The sequence below is a fragment of the Ammodytes marinus genome (assembly GCF_949987685.1).
Source record: "Ammodytes marinus genome assembly, chromosome: 9".
In the NCBI taxonomy this organism is placed as follows: Eukaryota; Metazoa; Chordata; class Actinopteri; order Uranoscopiformes; family Ammodytidae; genus Ammodytes; species Ammodytes marinus.
The window spans coordinates 22,312,463-22,340,014 of record NC_137213.1 but is presented as its reverse complement, the minus strand read 5'-3'; the positions used below and the strand labels follow the sequence as shown (position 1 = coordinate 22,340,014).

Here is a 27,552-nt window from a genome sequence, read left to right as displayed (position 1 = left end):
CAGGAACCTTTCATCATCGGCGTCCTTGCTGCTCGGATCAAGCCATGACACAGAAAGATGCATCCACTGACGGAGTGCTCGATTTAAATTCAATCGAAGAACTCGTTGAATTTCAACCAAAGATATAGGTTATCAGGATCTGGTGCGCATCTCTTCCGGCCTAACCCACACTCCACCCGTTGGGTTATCCATCACGTACACAAGCCCCCCGCTGTCAACGCGGCTTCGGGGCCAATAGCTCTCCATCGCCCGGCATGAGGAGTGAACGCTTGTCGCCTGACTGGTCACCTTCTTCTGAATGCGGACAGCGGAGGGTGGAGTAGGACACATGGCCGTTTTCTGATACAGGTCCACTTCGCTTATTCGCTGGTAAATCACCCGCGCTTCGATGGAGGACTTGGAGCCTTGTTGTCCCATATTGTTACTTAATTGGAGTCTCCCAGGGAAGTAAAATAACATCAGAATTGTTCTTATTTCGGAGTTTGCCTAATGTCAAGTGTCTTCCACTGGTGCATGTGTGCAATTGCCTCACTTATAAAGCGCCAAATCCATATAGAATATGGATGAATACTTCCCGTAAAGCTTTAGCGTGACGCACTGCAGCTTGTGGTCATTAGATGCCCGAATGTTTTGACACGGGTCTTGGCATTCAGATCAGTCCACGTCAAAGCTATTCTGAGACTCAGTCTGCACCTGGCACAGACCGTCACTGAACATGGCACCAACGTGCGCCTCCAAGCTGTCTGTTGCCCCTCTTGAAGTGGGATCGAGTTGCCTTGCGGGCGACAGCGCAGAGTTATGGCACGTATAAAGCTATTTGTGGTCCGGTAGAGACATCCCAGAAACAGGCATTATAGACGTACGTGATTTCCCCGCAACCTCACTCTGTGTGCTCGCGAACAAAAGGTTTCTCTTGAGACCCATGATTGGTGCCAAGAACATAGCTGATTCAAATTCCCGTCTGAAGACGCTAAAGAGCAGAAGAAAGGACGAGTAGTCATTGCTTTACCCTTCTCCTCTGCGACAATTTTAGTTGTTCCTTTTGCTAGGGCCAGCAGCAGGTGGAAATGTGTGTAAATGCACCCTAAATGCGTTGGTTGAATAACTAGGTTAAATTTCAAGTATATGATTACGTGGAGTAAAGTGCCCTTTGTGTTATAATTTGGATAGTAAATCTTAGATTTGAGTGCTTAAAAAACAAAATTAGTTTACTCCTTAGAATCTAATTCATAGGGGGAGTTATGAAAATAATGTGTCAGTGGGGACTACAGATGAATATAGCCTTTTGACCAATATGTTTTATTAATTTGCACAGTCCCCTTAAATAAACTGAATTACATTTGATTACATCAGGCCTCTGAGATAAATACTTAAGACGGAAATGCATTTTAAGATGAAACTATTTAATACTGATAGTTTACATACAGAATGTTTTACAGTTTTTTTTCTTTTTTTAAACTGAGCATCAGCTCAACATGTGTGAATCAAGATATGCTTCTTAAATCAATGGAATGGGTATCTTATGCAATGTAAACTTCTGCTCATTTACAGAAGGACAAAACAAATTAATATAAGTGATTTGGCAATCCACCGGATACATCCAAAAAAAACTCAGCAATAAATAAGGCATAAGGTAAAATGTTAAATTAGAAAAAAGGCTTTGTCAACTGATGCAAAGACCATAAGAAACAGTGGATTAAAAAAAGGATTTGAACATAAAACAGTAGTAAATCAAGTATGGTTTTACTGTAACTGTCATCGACAGGTTGTCACACCAGTTGTATTGCTTCACGAGCAGATCATATTACTAGCTACTAGCATTCAGGCTGCGTCTGTACAGTTCATGTTGTCATCTTTTAGTTTCCCAGGGAGGCGGAGTGTGTGAAAGTCTGCTGTGCCTCCTGTTCATTGGGCTCCCAGGTCAAAGGCAAGCCACCTGTGTCCATATACACATACTGCTTGTAGGTTGTTCATGAACACGTATAAGCCAAAGCACATGCCCTGATACAGATGGCTTCAAATCAACTTGGGACTGAAGAGTTTACTCCATGACATCGCAGTACCAAGAGGTGAAGGGTTCGGGAGTTAAATCAGGTTCTGCATACATTAAAACCCTCTGGTATTACTGTGGACATACAAAGTTTACATTGGCTGGTATGTAATAATTTACCATTCCAACAAATAAAATAAACATCTGAAAAGTGCATTTTTTTTCATCATCACTGCTTGTGTGTCTGTGTGCTGCATGTGTTGTATGTTGAAGAAATACACCACCCAAAAAAAGCTATCTTCTGAGTATAATCAACGGTCTGCACATTTTAAAAGTGTCTCTAAAAGTTTGCAGTGTCAGCCCCAGATAAGAGTAGCTGTGATTAATTCAACCGTTTTACAATGGTGCTTCATAAAACTCAGCGGAAACATAAAAAGATTAATTAATTTCACTTTTAAATGGAATCACACCAGTACCTATAAAAAGGCTTTTAAATGTCTGCCTTTCATATTCCAACTCACAATTCATTAGTTTTCTGATTGAACAATTTTAGTTTTAATTTATCCTTAACACTATAATGATGAAAGTTATCCATATTATAAGATTGTGCCACCTTAAAATGAAATGTAATCCAACCAACATAGTAGTAGGAGGTGCTGTGATTGGTCAGAGTGAAAACATAGCATCTGGCCAATCAGAACTCGTGCTGTTTTAACTACATAATCATAATGCTTTTCTATCACTGTGATGACGGCTCACTTTTAAGAATGCACTGTAATCAGCATTAACAGTACAGTGATTGATTGATACTCAAAAGGTAGACTTTAGGTGTGGCATGGCTTTAAGTTAAATAAAGGTATGGATCCTCTGGAGCCTGTTTTTCCTTTTTTATTTTTTATAGCTGATGTAACGGATGCATAATATACAAGACATCATCAAAGTGCAGCAAGCAGGGTGATGTTTTTTTCTCCACAAAATGCATTTTCAGTAGCTTCCTGCAGTTGCACAGTCATTTCTTTAGTAGGCACTAGTCTCAGCCTCTTCTGAAGAAGCCTCCAGTGGAGCTGTACTAATTGGGTGTATGTATAGTAAACAGTAGTCAATCAGTCACAGTCTAATGTGTGCTGGTTTAGAGAAAATCTTCTCTGTTTGGTGTCACTTTGTCCTGTGTTTATGACTGATAAACAGATGGTTATGAGATCTGTGTTTAAATGTTCTTATCTCAATCGGAAATCCACAAACAAGAAGAAATCCTGATTTATCGTTCTTTTTTTTCCTCTTTTTTTTTTACAATTGTATGTGTGTGCACAGTTCTTAGTGTCCATTATTTTCTCTTTTATTTTTTTATTTTTTTTCAATTTTTTTTGTTCCCCATTGTCCATTCTATAACATCTCCAGTCCTCCTGTGATCTCACACACCGGCTTCTCCATCCATCCAGAAGATATTGGGAGGGGAGGGCAGCGGGAGGCGGGGGGGGGCATTGATTTACAATATGGGCTCTATAAACCCAAACCCTGACCTATAGCCTATACTATCGGGACTTGCTACTACCCGCAGCTGCTCCACTTTTGAACTTGACCACCATGACTGTGATGTTGTCGGGGCAGCCGCGGTAGAAGGACTGCAGGACGATGCTCTTGGCTCCGAAGTGAGGCTCGTCCAGGCGCTCGCGCACAAAGCGGACGGCCTCCTCGTTGCTGAACGCGTCCCACAGACCATCTGAGGCCAGGATCAGGAACTCAGGCTGCAGTTTGTCCAGGTCAAAGGTCATGATGTCGGGGTCGGGGATCACCACGTTGAGGTTCTTCAGTGGGTAGTCTCCGAGGGACCGGGACATGGCCAGGATACCCTGCACTCTCCAGGAGCCGTTGAAACTGATGAAGCCTCCTGGGAAAAAAAGACCGAAAAAAGAAGAATGAAGAAGTTTAAAAAGGTGCACTATGTAACTTAGGGGTGTGTGTAAGAAAAGTGAACATTTTCTAAAAGGTATATTCTAATAACTGAATGAACAAACTTTCCTCAAAAAGGGAAAATTGGATCCCTGGAACACTGTTTGAAGTTAGAAAGCTTCCTGAAAAGTTACTGTGTAACCGTTGTTGTTTAAAGCAGCAGGGCCCACAGTTTGGTTTACAAACATATTCTACTCTTACGTTTGGTTCCAGGTTCCAAAAGTAGTTTGTTTTGATTTATGATAATAGAATTATTCAATACTAAGAATTACATCTAGAGTAAATGTGTTTTTTTAAACTGCAGGCTGTGCAAATGTAAACAAATCCCACTCCTCTGAAACTGCATAGTGCACCTTTAAATCTGATTATCTGTTCGTGAGAGAGAAAAACATGTTTGATGGCTATTTGTGGACATCCATCCAAACTATGGGCTAGAACACTGAATCGATTTGAGATAACTCGATAAACAAAAGCTCTCACAGCTTAGGTATCTATTTCAGCCATAAACTAATTTGCTTTATTACTCCACACAATGCTGTTCCTTAATGAACCAATAGATGGCGATCAGAGACCTTAAACTAGACCTCATTAAAGCGCAGCACAGGCACATTCAGTATACTCTCTCGTATGATTATGATAGGGTTGTCTCTCTTTCACTATGTACCTGCCCTCTTGATCCTCTTGCGCTCTTTGAGCTGATACGGCTTGTGGTCATGTGACAGTGCAACAGCGTTCCCATCTTTGTCACACAGCACGCCGCGAGAGTCTCCAACGTTGGCCACGGTCAGTTCTCTGTCTGACAGAAGCGCGACCAGGCATGTCGTTCCTGGGTTGAGAAAATACAGAGAGAGAGAGAGAGAGAGAGAGAGAGAGAGAGAGAGAGCGAGAGAGAGAGAGAGAGACACTGATGAGGAAAGCTGTTGGCAAATAATAATATATATTATAATTTAATAATGTAAATAAGTCTCTTTTTGCCATACACGTTAGGTGCAAAAAGGAGCTTGGGATAAACCGCAATATTGCATTTTCTGTAGCCTGCAGTGATTTCCCAGAAACCATTAATCCATATAACAGGTACTTTCAAAGACATGTTGTGCAAGATTTGATTTCATCTTCTAAACAAAACAAAACAAGCATGCCGTATGGCAGCTGCCAAGAGAAAATCTGAGTTAATGTGAAATTTAACACTAAGATAACAAAGTCTTGCAGAAATGTTGTCCAAGCTTGAAGTAGAAATGGCTCCAGGTAGGAAAAATGTCAAATAGAGCTGGCCGCTGTTCTCTGGTGTGATGATATCTGCCACTGTTAATGTTCCACATTGTCTTTAAAATGACAGTGATTTATAAGGATTAGATTTCACCTAATCCCCAGGGTTACAAGAACAGTAACCTAAATTTGACACTGGAAAAAAGTAGCAAACCAAGCACTGGGAATACAAACAGATTAAATTAGTCCTATAGAGCGAGAAAGAGAGTCATGGTGGGTGCATCATTGGGTCGTTTTTAAGATGCTGAACTGACAACAGTGCCAAAGCCAAATAAAAAAAAACATGTAAGGGAATAACTGTTTTCTGAGGTACACAAATCAAATGCCACCAACTGATCGATCTGTACTGTCGCTCTGAATTTAACATCAGTGCAAAGTGTATCAGCTGCACTAATGTTACAACAAGGCCGTCTCGCTTTTCTCAGTGAGTATCATGGTTGGAGTGTACAGGGGAACACACCAAGTGCTGAAAGGACTTCATAGAGGAAAGTTGTGAGATTTTAATTCATTGCCCAGAGGCTGTGGTGCACTGCGTCCGAAGAAGCAAACTCAAGCACTCAAGGCAACATTTCAACATCTCTGCTTTTGGCCAAGGCTATGGATGCAGAACAATGTGTGCAAATGTGTGCGAGTTTTAACTTGAAATGTATATCACATAACAATGTAAAGTTCACCTAGAGGACACATGTGCACATATTTGCTCGTATGTACTTCATTTGTGTGGATGGTAATTAGGGGGATTGATTTGTCCCTGAAAATCTCTGGTGCATTTTCATTTCCAAATTAAAAAACACACACACACAAACACACATAAATATTGCTACCGCTCCCCCCTCCTGACCTGCTTCGTCGTGGTTGGCAGAGAGCTTGCCCAACATTTCCCGATCCACGTCCAGGATGCGCTGCTCGAGGATGCTTGCATAAGAGGAGGCGCTCTCTCTCTTCTCTCTCTCAAAGCTCTGCAGCTGCTGCTTCAGCAAGTCTGGAAGGTGGGCCTTCACATAGTCAGCTGCAGCCTTGGGGAGGAGGAGGAGGGGGGGGGGGGTGATGAGACACAGGGAGGGTTAGACAGTGGATGGTGGTGAACGAAAGGGAAAGGAACTGAGCTTGTTTGGGTTCTTTACCGATTTCAGTACAGTTAAGAAATCCAGATAACATCAAGCTACTTCTATTGCATATCACTAATACATAGACAAGTGCAGGATTGCTCAGATTGCTTGTTTGAATCATTGATTAAGATACAAGATTTTGAGAAAACCTTTCAAAAGAACAGCTCAGTGAAATGACTTCATACTAGTGGGAATTATTTTTGTAACTTTCAGGTTTTGCTTCGCTTCAGACCTTTTAGAATAGCTAACTGGATCTTTTAGTTCTACACTGTACACTCTACAATGGCACAGAACTGCGTTGCTGCAGTGAAGTGACGTGCCAAATTTATCACAGAAAGCTTGTAGCTGCACCGATCGATATTCTTATAAGATACAGTGGATTTAATAACTAGCTGGGATGTAAAAAATGTCGCTCGTTCCTGACAAACCCACATAGAATAACCCAGCGTCCCTGCAGTTTCCCCCCTCAGCCTCACATAAAGTTTAGCACCTTTCAGCTTGGTACTGGTTTTATAGCCCATGACTTCACTGTTTTTTGGTTCCCTCCTTTGCTGTCGTCAGCAATGTTACATTCTGCTGCAGCAGGCAGGCAACAGCTTTCAGTTTAAAAAAGGCTCTGATAAACCCCTTACCTTAACCCCATAGCACCAAACACCAGACGGATACAGGTATATAGCTGGTGAACACATGGTAGCGTTAATAGTTTCTGGTGGTTTAAAGACCATACTTCCAATACAAGCAAATGTTGCTCAGTCGGTCTGGATATGTAAATGGGAAACTCTTTAATAACATGTCAGCTTTATAATGTTTGTCTAGGAATGTGCATATAGCGTTATGTCAAAATGTTATAACTTGTTCTGCTGTCCCCCTACAGCAGCTTCCAAAACACAAAGTTAGAAAAAACAAAGTCATTTCTGAATTTTTTATTTCCTACTATAGAGCTGAAATAAAACCTTTTTAATCATATCTGCGCACTATTATATACACACATTGCCTAACATCTCCAGATGAACTATCAGCACTTTTTGCAGGTCACCAGCATAAATATTACTGAGAAGTTGTTTAGATTTAGTGGGGAGCTTTTGCCAGTTTCATACAGCAGGTGCTCTGCGCTGAATTATTGAACATCCTCCAGCAAACTCACCCTCTTCCTCCTCCTCTTCCTCCTCCTTCTCCTCCTCCCACTCCCCTTACTTATCTGCTTCTTCTCTCATTTTCCCTGCCAAGACTTCCATTATGCTAATGCTGTCGAATCAAATTTAGAAAGAAAAAGAAAAAACGTAAACCATCTTAAAGTCCTGCTTGATACAGTGTACACATTTCATATTCATGGTTCCTATGGAAATTAGGGCCCTTACAGCCCAATTTATCTACACGCTTTGCTTTTTCCGATGTTCTGATGCACTGCAGCGGTCCTACAGCACACGTTTTGAGTCCTCGTGTCAGTTTCAATTTCATTTTGACACTTCAGTACTGAAAAGGTTTCATGGATATGATCATGCATTTTTGTTTGAATCCATACCTTCCTAAATACAGCCAACAACACCTGAGCAAAGATGAAAGATGCGTCTCTGAACTTGTGGTGCAGCAGTTTGCCTCTAAACCTCTCTGCTGCATTTGATCAATGGGCACCTAAAACAGAATGCCTTTCAGTAATCAAGAGCGAGATACTTACGAAAACTGAAAACACCTACATTTTTACTCAAAGCGTTTCTTAAATCGAAATGGAATAAAATATGGCGAGGGAACTAGAAGAAACCTTATGCACAGTTTGTCTTATTCTGAACGATCACTAGAGAGAAACCATCTCTTCCCCTGCAGTAGCCCCCCCCCCCTCCTCCTCCTCCTCCTCCTCCCTCTCTTCCTCCTCCATCTCTCCCTCTCCGCCCCCTTCACTGGACAAGTGCACCCATTCATTTATTTAATTGGAGAGAGAGGCACTCAGGGATGCTTGATCAGGAAAAAAAGAAGCTTCAAGTGTAAATTTCCATTTGTCGCAAACAGCTGCTATTGCCCGGGCTAGAGCAGTGACAGCTTTCATAAATGACTCAAGTATTTCACTGACAAGAGGATTTTATGACTGAATGAAAAGTATTGGACTGAAAGTTAATTAGTCAATTTTGTGTGCGCTGTTATCAACATCAGTGCTTTGTTAAATCCTATTTTCCCCCCTTCGAGTCAGTGTGCGACTGTAAATTTAATTTTACACTGCAGGTAGCAGTGCCATGGCCGGTTCCAGTTTTTGCTTAAACAGCAAATAGTCCCAGTAAATCTTGTTATAAGACGAACAGCGGCAGCTTGTGCTGACTTTTATAATTCTGGGTCATAACTCACTTGCTAGGGTAAAAAAGAAAGAAAAACAGAGACGTGTTTGAGAAATTTTCCTGCATATTTTCTCAGAGCTAGAACACACTGCACTGCCAGAGACGGCCTGTTCTAACTGCACATATTTGGCTTGGCGGCATCACTTGATTTAATATTGGTGATGCATGTGTGTGTGCGTGTGTGTGTGTGTGCGTGTGTGTGTGTGTGTGCATGTGCTTATGCGCATAAAAAAAATGCACCAGTAAAATAAATCTCCCAAGGAAGTTTTTCACGAAAAACATCCTAAGAGTTCCCGGAAGGTAAACACAGCTTTCCCAAATGACCACTTCACATTAGAGTCAGTCTCAATCACCCATTGATTTACAATCTCCATTTACTAGAGCCATGTTTTCAGACTATAGGACCTATAGGTGTCTTCATATCTCAAGAGAAGGTCTGTTTGTTTGTTGATGCTGCTGACGCTTTAATAGCCGAGATGGATGTCTGAGCTGCCCATTCTTTTGGAATATAAAACCTTGACTAATGTGACGACGGAAAGATGAAAATGTTCACAATAAAGCATGAGCCAAGCAATGGGATAGGAAGGAATCAAACAGACAAACAAATGAGCACACACACACACACACACACACACACATACATATACACACACTCACACACACACACACACACACACACACACACACACACACACACACACACACACACACACACACACACACACACACACACACACACACACACACACACACACACACACACACACACACACACACACACACACACACACACACACACACACACACACACACACACACACACACACACACACACACACACACACACACACACACACACACACACACACACACACACACACACACACACACACACACATTCTGAAGGGGGCAAAGCTCGCATTGAATGAGGGCGAGAGAGCGAGATGTCAGGAAGGACAGGAAGGATAAATATTTGTTTATGGGACCGGAATAGTCAGAGCGACCCAGATGTGTAAACACCCCGTCTATTCACCATTGGTCGTCTCTTCAAGTATCCCTTTAGTGTGTTTCTGTATTCAAATGATACAAGCAGTAGATACACTATGTGACAAACACACGGGTCAATTACCTATGGTGACTTGATGGGTTACATTCCAATGAGAACAGTGACACAAAGTTATTTAGTTATCAGTCTAAAGAGTTGTTGTATGTTTGACTGGTCTTGCTTAACAATGCCATTCATCCTCATATATATTCAAAATAGGAAAACAAAGCGTCCTACGTCAACTGAAGGGATTTTCTTTACTTCAAATTAATAATCGGTTAAAACCTATAGGAAATCTAAAGATGAGAGTTAAAATACTTTTTTAAACCTTCACTGCTCCCACCCATTCAAATGTAAATATATCAGCCAGCTTTCTCAGCCTACAATGATATTACACTGAATATCTAGTACTGGATTGTTGGTGAGGCAAAAAAAAGAAGCAATACTAGACGTCCCCTCGGGCTGTGGGGAAATTGTGATACACAATATCTGACATTTTAGCTGACAAACCAAATGATTGATAGTCCAACTAAGGAAATAATACTAATTTGAAGAATAATAACACTTCTATACTCCAAGAATATGTAAACCGATACTTGCAACATGAAAAGAGGAAAACATGCTTTGACATGGTTCTTGTTGGGGTAACCATAAATTTGCTTTGCATTCGGAAAAAAATAATCGGTTTATTCATGTTTTGTGTTGATTGAGAAAATAACCGTAAAATGATGTGAAAGAGGAGGATTGGGCTCTAAATCAAGACAGTCAACCAGTATCATTCATTGAAATGCCTCTTAAACTGGAACCTCTTGGGGACTATATTGGTGGTGGTGGTGGAGGTGGTGGTGGAGAGACAGATGGCGTGCAGGGACACATGGTCTGAAAGCAGCCATGAGAAACCACTGACCCCTTGAGAACACAGGGAGTGGAGGAAAGATAGACAAAACCTCCACACAAACCACTAACCCCCACGCAAGCGCGCGCACACACACACACACACACGCACGCGCACGCACACACACACACGCTCTTGTGATGAATCCCAAGTTAACTCCCTGATTGGCAGTGCAAGGTGGAGGAGGTGTTCACACAAAAGAATACAATGATGGGGGGGTTGATCTGTTTAAAAATGGGGTGAGCATGAAGTGACTTACACAAGTGGTGCAGGCTATCTCTGTGCCCCAGTAAAATAACTGTTATCCCATAGAAAAATATGGCATCCCTGTGGTGGTCTTGTCCTTTACAATTGTTATTTTGTGTCTCTTTTAATATAAGTGAAATGCCCCTCCCTTGAATATTTTATATGCTGCCATTTCATTTAGTCAATTCCCCCAACATGTCATGGTGGTATTGTTGAGGCCAAACAGCAGTAGCGGCATTGACCAATGTATGCTTTGTGAGAACTTCCTGACCGCTTCTGTTGCCACCTGCTCCTATGAGAACCCAAATGGTGCAAAACTCGAGTGCTGCAGCAGCCGCGAATCTTTGGTCTCAGGATGGGTCCACCCGCACAACACACTGTGATAAAGCTGGCCAGCCTACCTCTCCACCGTGCCCGTCAAAGATCCCGAATATGGACGGGTGGCTCTTGTTGGCGATGTCGGTGAGCACCTCGAAGCGGTCCTCCATGTGATCTCGCCTCCCCTGGATGGAGTACACGGCCACGTTGTTGTTCTTGAAGTGCCAGGTCTTGGAGAACTCGGCGTCCAAGATGCTGAGGCGCCCAAACCGGTCATTCTGCAACATCTCAGACACCTTCCCCTTCACCATCTTCACGGCATCTCGGCTAGACTTGACGATGGTTTTCACCTCGTCGGTGTGAAAGAAGTAGCTCCACAGCGCCAGACTGATGCACAACAGAAACAATGTCTCAGGCCTGAGGAGAAAATAGCGCATGATCCGACCCAATAGAGACAAGAGCGTCATTGTGTCTCCTATCATCACACGCAACCGAGCTGCAGTCTCTCTCTCTTTCTCTCGCTCGACCTCTCTCTCTCTCTCTCTTTGCTCCAACTCACTCCATCCGCTCAGCTGCAACCATGAAGAATTCGATTCACTACAGCGATGTGCTCGTCGGAGGCCGGTCGTCTCTATACTCGTACCGCATTTACGCGCTTGTGCACGGCTGGCTGTCAGACACCGGGCAGAGAGAAGCGGGGGGGAAGCGGAAAGTGTAAGCTACCGTCATTGACTCGGTTGGATGTCTCGGCTCTCTGAACAGCTGCAAGAGGATTCTCCAAGTCGAGCCGATCTCCCAAGGCCCATTGTTTGATGAAGGGTGTTTTGGGTTAGACCCACCCCGCAAAGAGGCATGAGAGTCACGGGAGGAGGGCGAGAGTCGGCGATGTGACCCCGTTTCTTTATCTCGGATAGGCCTATGTGTTTATTCAGTCTCCGCATCAACATTACATTTACCACACACACGCCTCCATTCTTGAGCTGCGTCAAGCCGACATGGGGAAGTGAGAATAGCCTACGATCGGAAGTCAGATGCGGTTCTGTAATAAAGCAAATGTGTGAAGGGAGCTGCCCTCGGGTGCACAATGGGTGTCTTTAAAGCAAGGGATTTATTTTGAAAGTCTGTAGCGGACGTAGGTTGTGATAGAGGGTCAGCTTTACGCTCGTTCGTTCTTATACAGTCAGCGCCGACAAGAGTGCGCAGCTGCAAGCTCATAACGACGGACGAGCATACCATTTGAGCCAGGGCCGATGGGCTGCGGGATGCAATGATGATGTCATAGTAGGCTACAATATGACATACATGATGGCTACACCAACCATTTTCAGACCATATTATCTCAGGCTCATCTTTGGAACATTTTAAGGCCCTGCTTTTTATGAGCAACTGGGAATTAATCCTTGTAGAATATAATATGATATAAATTAGAATGGACGAGAATAGGAGCCATACTTATAGATTACAATATAGGGTGCAGCCTCATGTGAGACTGGACTGGGCCTTTGATCCAAGAGTATCTTGGAGCTCCAGTTCCCCCATGGGTCCGCAAATATAGATGCCTCTCCTTTGTTCAGATGTTGCTACAGCAGTCGGTGCATTGACTGAAAACTGCCCCCTGGTGGCTTTCTGGATTTGATGATACTTCTCACTCCAGTTCTTGACACTTGGAAACGCTGTGATAACTTTGTGTATCCATCACCTGCTTTTTTGAGCATCAACAATTATTTTTCTATTTTTTTCTAAACTGATTTATTTTGTTTTTAGCATGATGCTGTCAATTCAAATAGTCACAAATGTTCTTAAAAATTGAAGTTAATAATTAAAGTTTGTGCAGACCAATGACTGACACTGTTTTTGGGTGTTTTGCAGCTCATTCTTGTATAGGGTGTATAAGATTGAAAACCTGTTTTAATCTTCACCAAAGTTGGTTGTGGTATTGTGGCATGGTTGCTAACTTTTAATTCAACTAAGGTAAGTATGCAGAAACTTAGATAATGCCCCTCTTCCCCCCCCCCCCCCACCAATCAATTTGACTCTCTTTACTTACATTGGTGAGTGAGGTAGTTTGGGAGATAAATAGAATTATATCGTGGTGAATGCTTTGTTAAATTTCGATGATGAGACTTTGAAAGCAATAAAAACATACCCTTTCTCATGTGTGGCTTTTTCATGTATTATGTGTGAAACCTTGGAAAACCATGTCAGAGGACTACTACTACATCACATCCAACACACTGTCAGACACAGGTAAAGCCCGGTTCATTGGGGCCATGTTTCAATTAGGTTTACTGGGTTTACTTAATGGCTCTTAGGGCTGGTTTCATCAAGGAGGCGAACGGTTGGATCAAGGTTGCTACGCCGTCAGTTTTGGGACATTGATCCTTCTCCCAGTGGGTGTGTGCTGATCCATTCTCTACTTTGAGGTCCTGCCACATGGTGTGGTCACTACAATGTCTGGCACTCTGTGGCTCTCTCTCTCTTAGAGATGTAGGCCTAATTAATGAACAACAATGTGTGAGCTTGTGTGTATGTACCGCATGCATACTCACACATGTTCTGGGAAAGTGTATCTTTCTGTGTTACCTTCTATTGTTGTCTGTTTGTATACAAAGCGGGCATGTGTGTGCACACAACACTTTATAGTAATGTGTGTACTCTTGAACCCTAGAATCATATCCCATATCACAAAGAATAAAGTCTTGCATTGTATAGGACCTGCTTCATTTCATATCCCTCAGGAGTCATGTAATCTGTTCTTGCCAGCCCACCTACCTCCTAATAACCCCCGGTGTTTCATATCCCTTGTTCTCTCATTGGCTTAAAAGTGCAGAAGTTGGGCCACTGAGGCAATATATAAGGAAGGAGAGCACCTGCATCAGTAACTAGTTGGAGAGGGTGAAATGAAGAGTCAACACCATCTACATCAGCAGGTATGATGCACTTGTTGCCTATATTATACATCGTAATAGCTCTGTGCTCCTAAATTAAAACTTTGACCTAAATTAAATGTATTTTGACGAAATTGTATTAGGTTAGTTAAAAGCAAACGTGTCAATGTTATCTTAGTTAATAATCTTTCATTGCAGTAAAACAATGATTATGAATTGAGCCAAGTAGAAAAATTACTTCTGATCAACTCAAAATAATTAAGGCTACATGTTTTATAGTTGTCCTTTCAACGTATATGTCACGTGTTGTGGTCAAAGAAATACATTTCACACATTATATACATTTGGATTTTATCCAATTTATCTTGTACTTATTATATGGACATGATTATACTGTAGTTTGTCATCAGGTTCCATGCAAATACATGTTGTACACCCAACATATTGTGTCCAGATGGCATGGCAAATACACAGCAGGCGGCAGACAGGTTCATTAATTAAACATGAACTTGTGTTTTGGTGGCCAAATTGCTAAAATAGAAGCAACACACCTTATTTATTCATTTGAGTGCCTACTGTATATTCTTCAAACCTCCACTTTTCTCTTCTTGCAGATTATTGTGTCAAACTCTCAGAATGCCTTCAGTTCGCCTAGTCTTCCTGACCACATTACTTGTGGTACTGCTGGCCGTGCTGACCCCCGGCGCCAGAACCACACGCTGGCCCAAACCTCAGAGCACCAAGAAGCCCCCCCGAGTTGGGAGCGGTGCAGGGCGGATCACCACCACCACCACCACCCTGTCTCCTTCCAACAGCCTGAACACTGATGAGACAACTGAGGTAATGACGGATGCTTCCTCCCTGTCCCCTACAGACAGCACCACCTACTCCAGCGACTCTTTCTCCACCGAGTTCCACACCGATGCCATAGAGCCCCCTGGGAACACCAACTTTACCCTGGACTACAATGAATGCTTCTTTAACGTCTGTGAGTGCTGCCCACCAGAAAAAGGCCCAGCAGGGCCCGTGGGAGAGAGAGGGCCACCGGGGCCGCCAGGAGAGATGGGCCCTCTAGGTAAACATGGATCATTATTCAAAAACAAATCCTTTTTTTGTATAATTATTTTTCATTAATTTTTTCAATCTTAACAAATACATATTAACACAGAAAAACAAGCAAACAAAACATTTAAATAAAAAGGACAAGTGTGTCCAGGGTTTTTGCAAAACGGACTTTGGATATAGCCTTTTTTCTTTTCATAAATCGAGAAATACTAAGTACAGGTCTTGAGGGTGCATTGGCTGTATGTTTTTAAGAGGAAAATGTCTCGCAAATCAGACAATGAACAACAAACACACAAAAATAAATCTCTTTGGAGGGATCACAGTGTGTCTCCATAGTCTTCTCTGTTTTCCAGGGTTACCCGGAGAGAAGGGAGAAACAGGGCCCATTGGACCACCAGGACCAGAGGGACTACTTGGAGCTAATGGACTCAACGGCGACATAGGTACCAAGGGGCTTAACAGCAGGAGGGTTTTTGATTGTCTCTCCGTTTCTCTCTTTCTAACCCTCTCTCCTTTCTCGCGAAACACTGCTTTGTACAAGTACTATGCAGATGTCACTTTCTACCCTTTATTTATCAAAACTACCACAGGCGAAAAAGGTGATCCAGGACTGGCGGGTGTTCCTGGTGTCCCTGGGATCCCAGGAAAACCAGGAGAGAAAGGTATGTAGTTTTTAATGGAAATGGTATACACATCAGAATGTTTTTTTTGATAAGATTCAAATATGAATCCACCCTAAACATATGCAAATGGGCATCTATATTCAAAAATGAAAGCAATCCAATTTAAAGTTACATACTATAATGCACATTTTCAGGTTCAAAATTATAATTTGGGATTCTACTAGAATCTGATTTCATTGTGTAGTGTCCAACATTTTTTTTTATATTTGTCAAAGTGCCATTGCTAAATCTCCTCTTTTCTGCCTCTGTCTGGAACATTCCATTTTAGCGCCTGTCTCTTTGAGCCCCGTCTTCCAAAATCAGCTAACGGCCGGCTAGATTCAGGGGTATCTTAGCGTTTACTTATCACAGGTGGATGTAGTGCTTAGTAACGTTGGTAATGGGGTGATCGTGGTTTCTCCCCTTATGACATCATAAGGAGAAAGAACACAAGTTTTCAGAAAGGTGGAGCTGGAGAAGAGATAGAGGGTGTTATTTCTCATACTTTGGAAGTCTCTAGAAACACCGGGGACCCTTATCAATGTTGCAAGACCATGAAAAAGTGCAGTGTGCATGATATGAGACCTGTATGCTTGTGTTCCTATATGTGAACACAACCTCTCTATATACTACAGGTGATCCAGGCCTCGGAGGAGAGAAAGGTGAACCTGGCTTTGGCGGTCTGAAGGGTGACCCAGGAGAGAGAGGAGAGCCTGGCCTGAATGGTACTAATGGCAGCCCTGGTCTTGAGGGGCCTATGGGTCCCCCTGGGGTGGAAGGGACTAAAGGTCTTAAAGGTGAACAGGGCTTTAAAGGCGAGTGTATGCCAGGTGATGGCGGGCCCCCTGGTCTGAGAGGAGAGATGGGAGTGAATGGTACTGATGGCGCACAGGGCGAGAGAGGTGAGCTGGGGCCTCCGGGAAGGAAGGGGGATACCGGCCCCCGAGGGCCCCCGGGCGGGAGGGGCATGGCAGGGCAAAGAGGGGAGAGGGGCCTTAAAGGTGGCCGTGGACCTCGAGGCCTTAAAGGTGCAGCAGGCGAGAGCCTAGAACCCTTTCGATCTGCCTTCAGCGTGGGCTTGTTCCCCAGCCGCTCCTTCCCTCCACCCGGCCTGCCTGTCAAGTTTGATAAGGTGTTTTACAACGGCGAGGGCCACTGGGACCCGACAGTGAACAAATTCAACATCACCCAGCCCGGGGTTTACCTGTTGAGTTACCACATCACGGTGCGCAACCGGCCTGTGCGCGCCGCCCTGGTGGTCAACGGGGTGAAGAGGCTGCGCACACGGGACTCCCTGTACGGCCAGGACATCGACCAGGCTTCCAACCTGGTGCTGCTGCAGCTGAGTGAGGGAGACCAGGTGTGGCTGGAGACGCTCAGAGACTGGAACGGGGTTTACTCCAGCAGTGAGGACGACAGCACATTCTCCGGCTTCCTGCTTTACCCGGACCCAAAGAACAAACAACCTACTGCTGCTGCTGCTGCTGCTGTGGAAAGCCTGTGACTGATGCAACCTTTGACCCTGACCTGAACCCATGATTGTAACTTCTCTTTAGACTCTGCTCAACATTCAGCCTATTGTACTGCTCTGTCAAATGAATGCGATTCAGCTAACAGTAATACTTTTGCTTCGGTATCTGCTCGCTGCTGTCACGTGCTAATCTAACAAATGCTTTTCTCTTCTCACTGTATTTGGAGATGAATGATTCATTATGTTACATGCAGTACTTCAGCTCTTTGTAACAATGCATTAAAAAAAACGACTTTGCTCAAAATTGATGACCCTTGAGTTGTATTTGTTTAGAGACAGAACTAGAAGCTAATTTATAAGTCATTAGTCATTTCAATTACAATATAGATAAGCCCTGTGTCATTGAGGCCAGTACATATTTGGAAACAATCAAAGTAAATAGTTAATTCATGATTGCATTCTCTTCCCACTAGAGGGTGTAAGGTGCCCACGTTTTGTACAGAACCATTGGAGGGTATTGTTTACTGCAGAGATCAGTACAGAGAGAAATATATAAAGATGGCAGACAATGAGTGGGAAGGTGACGTCCCCTTCAACAATATGTGCAACAATTTTTTCCCATAAGAAATTCACAAAAAAAAAGACTCATTGACTGCAAAACAACTGGAGATAAATAATAATATCTTTAATGCAAATATCATACACACACAGCTTCTTTTTCTGGCGTGAATTTGGTTCATTATGTGAACATGGGGATACACTAATGGGTCGGTAAGGTAGCAAGGTACAGAGCAGACGCCAGAACAGCAATGCAATCCTTGTCGTTTTTACCAATTATCAGCACAGATTGAAGACAGTAGTAAAGGTGATTCAGACCCACAGGAACACAGAGTACTGATAAGGGTTTGAAAAAATAAAAACATCAACAAGAGGCTGATACAAGTAAAAAATAATGCCTCGTTGACATAACAACAGGTTAGCTGCCTTTGAAACAAACATATGGGATAACCCTCTGCAGCACTGAGAGATGAATTCACTATAAATTATACGCCTGGGTTGCCACACTATACAATGAATAATAGCATTGACTTTTGCAAATGCTATATCTTATTAGACTCTAAACAGTCAAGACCTAGCTCCAGATTAGAAAATTATTATAACGCACTCTCCTGTACACAACAGCAATCCATCCAGAAGACAAATACGCATTTAGTATCTGTTTTTATTTAGTAGCGTTACTGAGACGTTTTTATGTTGTGATGTATTCTTCATTCATTATAGATTTTTCAATGTTTAGTGTTTGAATGATTACATTAGGGGATGAGGAACACTATTTAATTGAAAAACACAAAAGCATTTCTTTGTTTGACTTTGACAGAAATCTTCAGCAATTGGAATAAAAATGTTTAATCGGTGAAAATCGCTCAAGTGATTATACCTCATAAGTGAGAACTCCTCTCTTATGTTAATATTATTATATTGCCTGCAGCTTGGATTCACCCTTTTTTATATAATAATTTGGCGTCATGAAATGGACTTTTTTCCAGACCACTGTTATCATGCTGGAGGTTGTGTTTTCAAGTAATATTTCCTCTGATATCAATAATGCATCTTACTTTTAAGTTTAAGTTTAGACTTGAAACCCCTTGGATTTAATATTGTAGCATACGTACAATTATTCTCCATGTCTATTTCACATTATGGATTGCTTAATTGAATCGACCTACCTACATCTGAGAATGCCACATCCACTTAACAAAAAAGTATACTAAAAGTTGTTTTTATTTACATTTTTATACAAATCTGACTTGCTGTTTTTCCCTTAATCCAGTTATCTTTAGAGAACATGTATATTTCCTGATAGACACTTCACCAAAATCAGAGCCGGTGGCTCATAAGATGATGAACAATTGTTATAACATGAAATATTTTGACATGTTAAATGTCCAGGAACGATATTTCTGATTATGTCCGAATAAACATAATTAAATTATCTATTCTTTTGTATTTGTCTTAACCCTAAAAAGCAGGAGATACTTTCAAATCCAATGTCTGAGCTTTAACTGTACAGGTCGAAGGTAAATAATTGAAAAAATTAATATAACAATAAAAAAATGAAATTGCTAAATTAAGCGAAATCGGCAAAAGGTGATCCCTGATTTATTAGTTTTTTATGATTTACATATTTAATTTTTCAGCTGATTTGGGGTCTTTTAAGCTTTAGGAGGGTCTGAATTTGAGAGGCTTCATTGATTGAAATATATAAATATATTCTACCAGATTGTATTATTAACTTTATATAAGGGCACAATATTTTAAAGGAATACTAAACAGAAACATAACCTTTTAAAGATGAGAGCCATCTCCATCAACTAGGGTTAGACATAAATTCACCTTAAATTACCACATTATACTGTATATTCTGCTGGTGGTGATGGTGGTGGTGGTGGTGGTGGTGTGTGTGTGTGTGTGTGTGTGTGTGCGTGTGTGTTAAAATGTTATTTTGCTTGTTTGTTTATAGGCCTATCTGTGGATGCGTGTGTGTGTGCATTTATGTATTTTCTACTACTCTGTGTGAAAATATAAATAACTACCTTGGCAGTGTGTGCAGTGTAATCTTTTCCCAGCAGGCTGGGTTCCCACTGTGAGAAAGACAGTATATTGTTCCTGCAGCAGCACAGATAACAACTCATTAGCATACTGAATCATTTGGCTGCAAGAGCCACTCTGCCACCCATCTGCACAGAGCTGATAACACACACACACACACACACACACACACACACACACACACACACACACACACACACACACACACACACACACACACACACACACACACACACACACACACAGATCAATGCAAAGCTAGCACATACACACCCACATAAGCCTGTCCTCACACACAAACATGTACACGCACACGGGCACAAGCCTCCTCTCAGTGCCTCCCTTTCAATCCTTCATATAGTCCCTGTATCCCTTGCATTTTGTGATGCTGTGTGTTTTTGGAGAGGCAGGAACACTGCAGCAGGTACATGTTTGTCAGGCATTGACCCCCAGAGAGCCCCCTCAGTCAGTCCCAGCAAAGCCATAGCAGAGTGCAGGAGAGGTCTCCAAACACCTGGATGTCTCTGATGCTCTCTGGAAGAAATTATAATGTTTTTAGAAATGTCTAAGAGCTGATGCTGTGGTAGTAGTGGCACAGTCTGCTGTGTTAACATCCAAAAAGTAGCATCTTTGTGGAAAAGCTACAACCGCCCTGCTACTTTCTGTTTAATGAAACCACAGGTTGGTGAACATTTCTTTTCGATTGCGTAAGTGAATAACTTGTGGTGAGGGCGGGAGTCTCGACCAGTGCGGTAGTTTCACAATGTGTATACAGACACAACAGCATGCAAACGACTGCAGCGGAGGCTGTCCAAACCACTTTCACAATGGCAGGATATCCTGCAGGTCACCGAGCCCCCTTAACCTCTACAGGAAGTTGTCACTTGTTGGGAGGAAGTGAGGATTCCAGTCTCCATTGGGGGAGTTTCATGAGGAGCTTGTGGTTTTAACTCTAGATTCTGTACAGATAAGTAAAGGAGGGAAGGGGTTGCACGCCATGCCACTTTCTGCAATTTTGACCCTTAAAGGGTCGAGTATTTAATGTGTAAAAATTATTGAATTAATCATGTGATGAAATGTTGCAAACATGTATCAAATATCCAGTTTCTCGTACAATAAAAGATCTAAAATGAATGGTCCTTAATTAAATTTACAACAACAACCACAACATGCTTGAGTGAGATCAAATACCAGGCTTTTCCTCTGCGTGTTTTATTCGGGGGGTTTTGTATAAAATTCATCGACTTTACATTGGATATATTTATAGATACAGCTATCATACAACAGTATGTAATTACCAAACGTACAATGTCCCTTTACTGCAATTCATAAAATACCATAGTTACCAACGGTACCAATATAGGCTACTAGGTCCTGCTGAAAATGCAGAATAACCAACAACAGTGAGCAATACTTTACTGCAATTTTCAGAACACTGCTGGTGTTATGATATTAACACTGTGTGTGTTTGGTGTGTGTGTGTGTGTGTGTGTGTGTGTGTGTGTGTGTGTGTGTGTGTGTGTGTGTGTGTGTGTGTGTGTGTGTGTGTGTGTGTGTGTGTGTGCATGTGTGCATGTGTCGGTATGTGTTTAATTATGTGAAATGTGGCAATGTAGGGATTTATTTGTGTACCTTACTAAACTACAACTGCATTTTACAGTTCAAAAAAACACTGAAACATTCATATCAAAAGGACCGCCATGAGTCATCTAATGATATCCCATGAACCATATTTTGTACACTTTAAGAAACACTGCATGTCTTGTACCTCCACAGCAATTTCAAATAGATATATATATATATTCATTCCAGGCAGTGAAACTGTCTGTTGCCATATTGGTGTCCTTTTCTCGTCACCAAAGTGTAACAGAAGAAAATGGTACCACATTGGATGTACTGCGTTCGGCTGTTTGCTTCACCTTTAGTTCATCTCATCTTCTCTCATCGTTTCGTGTCTCCTAAAAGACAATTTTGCTAATAAACCCATTGACAAACACACTACAGTACATCTTAAAACCACATGACTTGAACTCGAGTCACTGTTCTTACATTGTGCAGTGGAAATAAAATGGTATTTACAATAAATACCCAACTGCATGGGTAGAATAGAGTCCAGTCGGTTCATTTACGGCCTCAAACTGAGGCAAACTTACTTTTGTGTCATAATTCTAACACACCAAATGTATTGGGCATACATCTCCAGGGTTTATTTATTGCATGAATTATTTACTTGCAGCATTCTGCAAGCATGTATTATCTATACTGGCTGCGACCATATTGAAATCAATAGTATAGTTAGAGAAGCATTGGTCAAAACTTAAATATCATAAGTTTCTCTTGATTGATTTTTAATTTCTTTGTTCTTTCTATCCTTTTGGGGTGTTGTTTTTTTTCCAATGCCCAGTCTTTGGACTTTCAAAACACGGAAAGTCCGCAGGCCAGTCAAAGACATGAGACATGCAGAATTTACAAGTCTTTTGTTGGACCAAATACAACCAATCGCCAATCAAACCAAGCTCATTCATCAGTGCTGCCTCAGGGTGTAGCGTGGAGACAGGAACGTAGTTGTGATCCATTTTGGACACCACTAGCTCAACTCAAAACTAACTAGGTCCTGAGCATATCCATCTATTTCTTTGTCCCTTGTCATTGTTCCCCTTTCGGTCTCTGGTGTTGTGTCCAGGGGGTCCTTTGGCCATCGGCATCATCGGTGAGTGGAGCCGTCTAAAGGGCGTCCATTGCGCCTCAGATCCCTAGTAGCTAGATGCAGCTGGGGCCCGCGTGATGCTGTTAGAGTCCTCGGAGCTGGAGGTGAGTCCTGGTCCTCCATGAAGCTCTCAGGACTGCCCTCGGCGTCGCCATCGGGCAGGCTCCCACAGCTGGAGCCTGGGGACATTGTCTCCAGAAGATCGTCTCTGGCCAGGCCCACCACAGTGTCCTGATGTGGTCCTCCCTGGGGCACCCCCTCAAGGGCCCCAACCCCAACCCCAACCAGCAGCCCTGTTTCCCCATCCGTTGTGCTGCCGAGATTCCTTCCTCCGTCCTGGTCCTCCAGCAGGTTGGAGAGGAAGCTGATGTACTTCATAGCCAGCCTCAGGATCTCGTTCTTGCTCAGCTTCTTGTCCGGGGGGTGAGTGGGGATGAGTTTGCGAAGCTCGGCGAACGCCCCGTTCACGTTCTGCTGCCGCCACCGTTCGCGACTGTTGGTGAAGATACGACGCACGATCTTTGGCTGGCCAGCTGACAGGGGAACAGGAAAGGAAAATAATCAGAACCATTGAGAGAGTGAGGAGAGGATGCATCGATAGGCGAGAGTAACACAAATACCGTGCACAGCTCACACACAGAGACGATGCAGCAAAATATGCAAAGCAATATAAGTGCAAAACAAAAGATAAAATAGAAGGAGTCCCAGCATGGAGAAAAGCGTCACATAGGTTTTAATCTAAAAAAATCAAACAAAGCTTATAGGAAAAACAATAAAAGCTCCAAAATCCTTAAAAAATAAAGTTACAAAAGTGGCCTCCATACAAGCATGGGTTTTCAGAAGATGGAACAGAAGCTAGAGTTTGGCTAAAATGAGTACAATGTGTTGTTTGCCGAATACTATGCAAACACAATACAAGAGAAATGGTTGGATTGGTATGCCAAACCCCTGGAAAAAGGCTTTTTGGAGACTGCATGCCCCCTTTTCTATATTCTATGTACTTTGCATTCATTTAGGTATGGCAAAATGTCCCACTGCAGGTATAGTCACATCCTCCATCCCCCAACAATGGTGTCTTCCAGGCTATTGTCGCCCTTGGAACACACCCAGTCTATCTTAATCCCTCAGCCCACTCTGCAGTAAAACCTTGGCATTGGAGGCAGCAGCACCCCCCCATCATCCACCCCTGTATATGACAGTGAGTGGGCAGTGTCGGAACGGATGTTTCAAATCAAACAAACCCAAAATCCGCCAGAAAAGAGCTTACTTTAACGCCATGCAGGAACATGTTTTTTTGACGTTTTGATTAGCAGCAATCATTTTTGGCATAACTTTGTCGTATTTATATCGCTGGGTGAAACTTAACTTGTTAACACTTATTAAACAGAATTTTCTTTTTGCAAGGCATCTTCTGCATCCCTCAGATTAGGAACAGTAGTCCACATCTATGTTAGTGGATAAATGGCAATGGAGATGAAGATGGGGAGTTCAGGGCACTGTATTGGCAGAAGGAGGACACAGCAGAAGTGCGTCTTACCATACTTATAAATTTGTAAAATGGGCCTACCCTCGTCGAGTTCAATCTCATAAGGTGCCGGGCGGCGCTTTACCCGGTTGCTGGGGTACATGCTGTACTGCTCCGACTCCCCTCCGAAACTACAGCCACAGAAAGCAGATAAAAAAATGTGCACAGTTAGCCATATGAGAAAACATTTCCTTTACATTGCATAACCCTTAGGATAACACTCTTTACTCTTTGCGCAAGCACCCACACACACACACACACACACACACACACACACACACACACAGACACACACACACACACACACACACACACACACACACACACACACACACACACACACACATTGATGGGAATTATTTCTAACACACATGCTAAATAATGTTACCATATTGTAAGCTCAATAGCCTTCGCAAGCATCGTATTCACACTATGGCCTATTACAGGGCCATATAGGCGGACATCTAAAAGCCATCAAATTCATCAACTTCATATGGTGAACATTCAATGAGCAAATGAAACGCGCTGTGGTGAAACTACATGATTTTTTAAAACAGCTTTTCCTCTCTCCACCTTTTACCTGTTGATGGCGGCGAGAGGCTGCGCCAGGTTGTAGAGCATGGCCCGGGCCGGGACAGGGAACTCGTTTGGGCTCAGTTGGACCATTCGAGCGTCGTCTCGTTGCGGCGGAGGCAAAGGCAGCGGTGGAGGTCTGCGAAGTTCCGTGATCGGCACCAAATGGCTTTCAGTCCTGCGCTCGAGCGCTTTTATAGCGTCCCTCCTGGAGAGCTCGATCACCGGCACTTCCCTTTTCAGGTCAAGGGCGTTGTGAGAGGCAGTCTCCTTGGCAACGCCGTTGATGATGATGCTGAGGCTAGTCCCGTTGCTCGAGTTCTGCAGAGGAACGTCATCATCCGTCTCCTCCTCAGCCCTCTTGAAGCGCCCTCCCCTCCTCTCTCTCTCCCCCGCCTCCTCCCCCTCTCTCCTCGGCTCCTCGTCCTCCTTGCATCCGTTCTGTCTGGAGATGATGGAGGATTCCTCCCGCTTTCCAGGAGCGGACTCTTCTGCACCGGGACTTCCAGGACAATGCTCCGGCTGCCGTTTTTCCATCATTTTTCACACCGTCACCACCACTCGTTCGAGTCCTCTACGTCCTAAATAAGATTACCCTCGATTAATTCAATGATCAAAGCAATACTAACCAAGGGTTTGCTTCCATTGCAATGTTAAAGGGAATTAACAATCATTTAGCCTAATAGTAGGCTAGGCCTGAGCTTGTCGCAACAAAACAAAAAAATCTTTCATTCATTATTTCATTAGAATGATGTGTTACTATGTTAGCTATATAGGAAACGAATAGGCAATTTTCTTTATTTTTTGGCCAGCTGCTCCTAATTATATGTTTTTTAAAACATATAATACATTTTGTTCGATATTCTGAAAATTATAAAGAGCTCGAATGCAACATTTTGTGTTGCCACTTGTGACAACTAGCCTACATTTAAAAATACGTTATTCTCGAGGATTCTACAAATGTGTATGAGTTGAATTGATCAAGGTTTGAGAGATTTATTGCTAAAGTTGATATGCTCCTTGTAGAGCTGATGAAGATGCGTCAATTACACATTTTCATATGCTACATTTGGAGCCACTTGATATTATTTTGTAGCCTAACTGTAAACTTGTCGTTTACAAACAGCTTTATCTTGTGGCTTCTGCGTGCATTTCTTTCCTCCCTTTTCCTACGAATCTCTTATCTAAAGCTTGCTTGGCCTACAGCACAGTTCATACCGTTAAGCTAATATCTAAATGCACGTGAAGCAACATTGGAGCCTGGCAGAAAAAAAGTCACACAGTCGAACGCAGCCTATCGAACGCTAATTTCTGTTCATTCTGAGGTAGCCTACAATAATTGTCTCATACAAAGATAGTGGATGCCAGGACCCACGAAAAGAGCTCCGTATCCATTCTCTCCGTCGAAATAAAATCCCTCTCTTTTTCTCCCTCCAGTAAAATCCAGGAATAACACCGGTAGCACAAAACGAAATTAATAATTGAATAGCCAACATAAAACATCTAGGACCTGATCATTTTAATTGCCCCAAATGTCAGTGTAGGTTGCGTAACCTAATTGTCTGTTTTGTCTCGGTGTAGGCCATATAGGCTAGTGCTGTTGTTGTCCAAGCCGAACATCAGAGGCTTGTCATCGCCTATTATAAAACACTGCACAGCACTGTCGCGTGTTACATTGTCGCTAATAAATGCGATGATTTCCACAGATTCTAATTATTAACGAACGACATACCGCTAATAAAAGAGCGCCACTTTAATTTTTTGGGAATTCTCCAGTGGGCCTCGCATCCGTTATTACACCACGTACAGTCTCAACCATTCCGATCGCACAATAGCAGAAAATATAGGCTAAATATTTCGCGCATAACACCGATACAAATCGGACGATGGCAATCCAATTATAGCCGTCTGGATCAACGAATATGGTGGTTAAAAGAAAAGAGCTGTATTTTGTTTTATTACACTTACCGTTCCAGCCGTGTTGTTGATGTTACTGTGTAAGTGGAGCCATTTTGTGAGTGGGTCATCCATGTCTGAGTTTTTTTCTTTTTTTCTTCTTCTGCCAGTTGTGGAGCAGTGTGTGTGTGTGTGTGTGTGTGTGTGTGTGTGTGTGTGTGTGTGTGTGTGTGTGTGTGTGTGTGTGTGTGTGTGTGTGTGTGTGTAGCTGAGTTATTCCTCGCCGCATCCAGTGCGCTCCCTCAGTATGGGGAGCGGAACACAGGCCGCAATGTGGCCGAGCGAGATAAGCGCACGGCAGCGGCCTCTTCATTCCCGATAAGCCCCTAAACCCATTATTTATGAAATGATTCATTATTATTTGGCTGTCGTGGGCCCGTATAGGCTTGTGGAGGGCAAAGCATAAAAACTATATGATAAAAAAAAGCAAACAGGCACTGCGCAACGGTCTGTAACAACGCGAGTTAGTGTAGGCTACTAGGCTGAGCTGTAGTTGAGGTGTTTTAATTACAATTTTTTTGATGAAAGAAACAAAAGCTCAGGTTAAGCTTTTGACCTTAATATATTTCCAACAAAGGAGTTCCTGCTAAGCGCATTTATTCTGCAATAAGATAACTGATGATTGCAGGGTCATCTATCTACATTTTTTCATTTAAAAAAAAATATATCCATTTATCCATATCCATTTCTGCGCCTTGAGGCTGCTGGGTGTGTTACTGATACAACAGACTGCTGAAATGAGGAGGGTGAGCCTAATTATGATAACGAAACTTAATTGATTGGGGACCCAATTATTTCTCGATTGATTGGGCTAATTAATATATGAATAAATAGACAAATAAAAGAATAATAAAAAAAAGGTGCTGTTGCATGTCGTTGCTTTTGCCACTGGGCCGTGGACGGCGGTTCCCAAGGGCTCCACAGGGAGTCATGGCTGGGGGAGATAAAAGCC

At 42.7% G+C, this 27,552-nt stretch overlaps 3 protein-coding genes across 4 annotated transcripts; 1 reads left to right on the top strand and 2 right to left on the bottom strand.

Annotated features, from left to right (window-relative positions):
• Window positions 1-1,484: 1,484 nt before the first annotated feature.
• Window positions 1,485-12,098, bottom strand: ppm1la (protein phosphatase, Mg2+/Mn2+ dependent, 1La). Of its 2 annotated transcripts, none has more exons than XM_080033548.1 (4): window positions 11,227-12,098; window positions 6,048-6,222; window positions 4,605-4,766; window positions 1,485-3,878 (listed from the first exon to the last, which is right to left on the bottom strand). In XM_080033548.1, the coding sequence occupies exons 1-4, from the start codon at window positions 11,623-11,625 to the stop codon at window positions 3,523-3,525; spliced, it is 1,092 nt and encodes a 363-aa protein (XP_079889674.1). In that variant the 5' UTR covers window positions 11,626-12,098; the 3' UTR covers window positions 1,485-3,522. The 2 variants fall into 2 exon arrangements, with proteins under 2 accessions (XP_079889674.1, XP_079889675.1); XM_080033549.1 differs by having other exon boundaries at window positions 11,296-12,098.
• A 2,569-nt stretch (window positions 12,099-14,667) lies between these two features.
• On the top strand, window positions 14,668-17,262 carry otol1a (otolin 1a; the record flags this gene model as incomplete). The annotated part of the gene is made up of 4 exons (XM_080034085.1): window positions 14,668-15,106; window positions 15,450-15,539; window positions 15,687-15,758; window positions 16,394-17,262. The coding sequence occupies 4 exons, from the start codon at window positions 14,668-14,670 to the stop codon at window positions 17,260-17,262; spliced, it is 1,470 nt and encodes a 489-aa protein (XP_079890211.1).
• A 5,281-nt stretch (window positions 17,263-22,543) lies between these two features.
• tal1 (T-cell acute lymphocytic leukemia 1) lies at window positions 22,544-25,184 on the bottom strand (the record flags this gene model as incomplete). Its single annotated transcript, XM_080033881.1, has 3 exons — window positions 22,544-23,079; window positions 24,114-24,202; window positions 24,652-25,184. 3 exons carry the CDS (start codon window positions 25,182-25,184, stop codon window positions 22,544-22,546), a joined length of 1,158 nt encoding a protein of 385 aa, XP_079890007.1.
• Window positions 25,185-27,552: the final 2,368 nt, after the last annotated feature.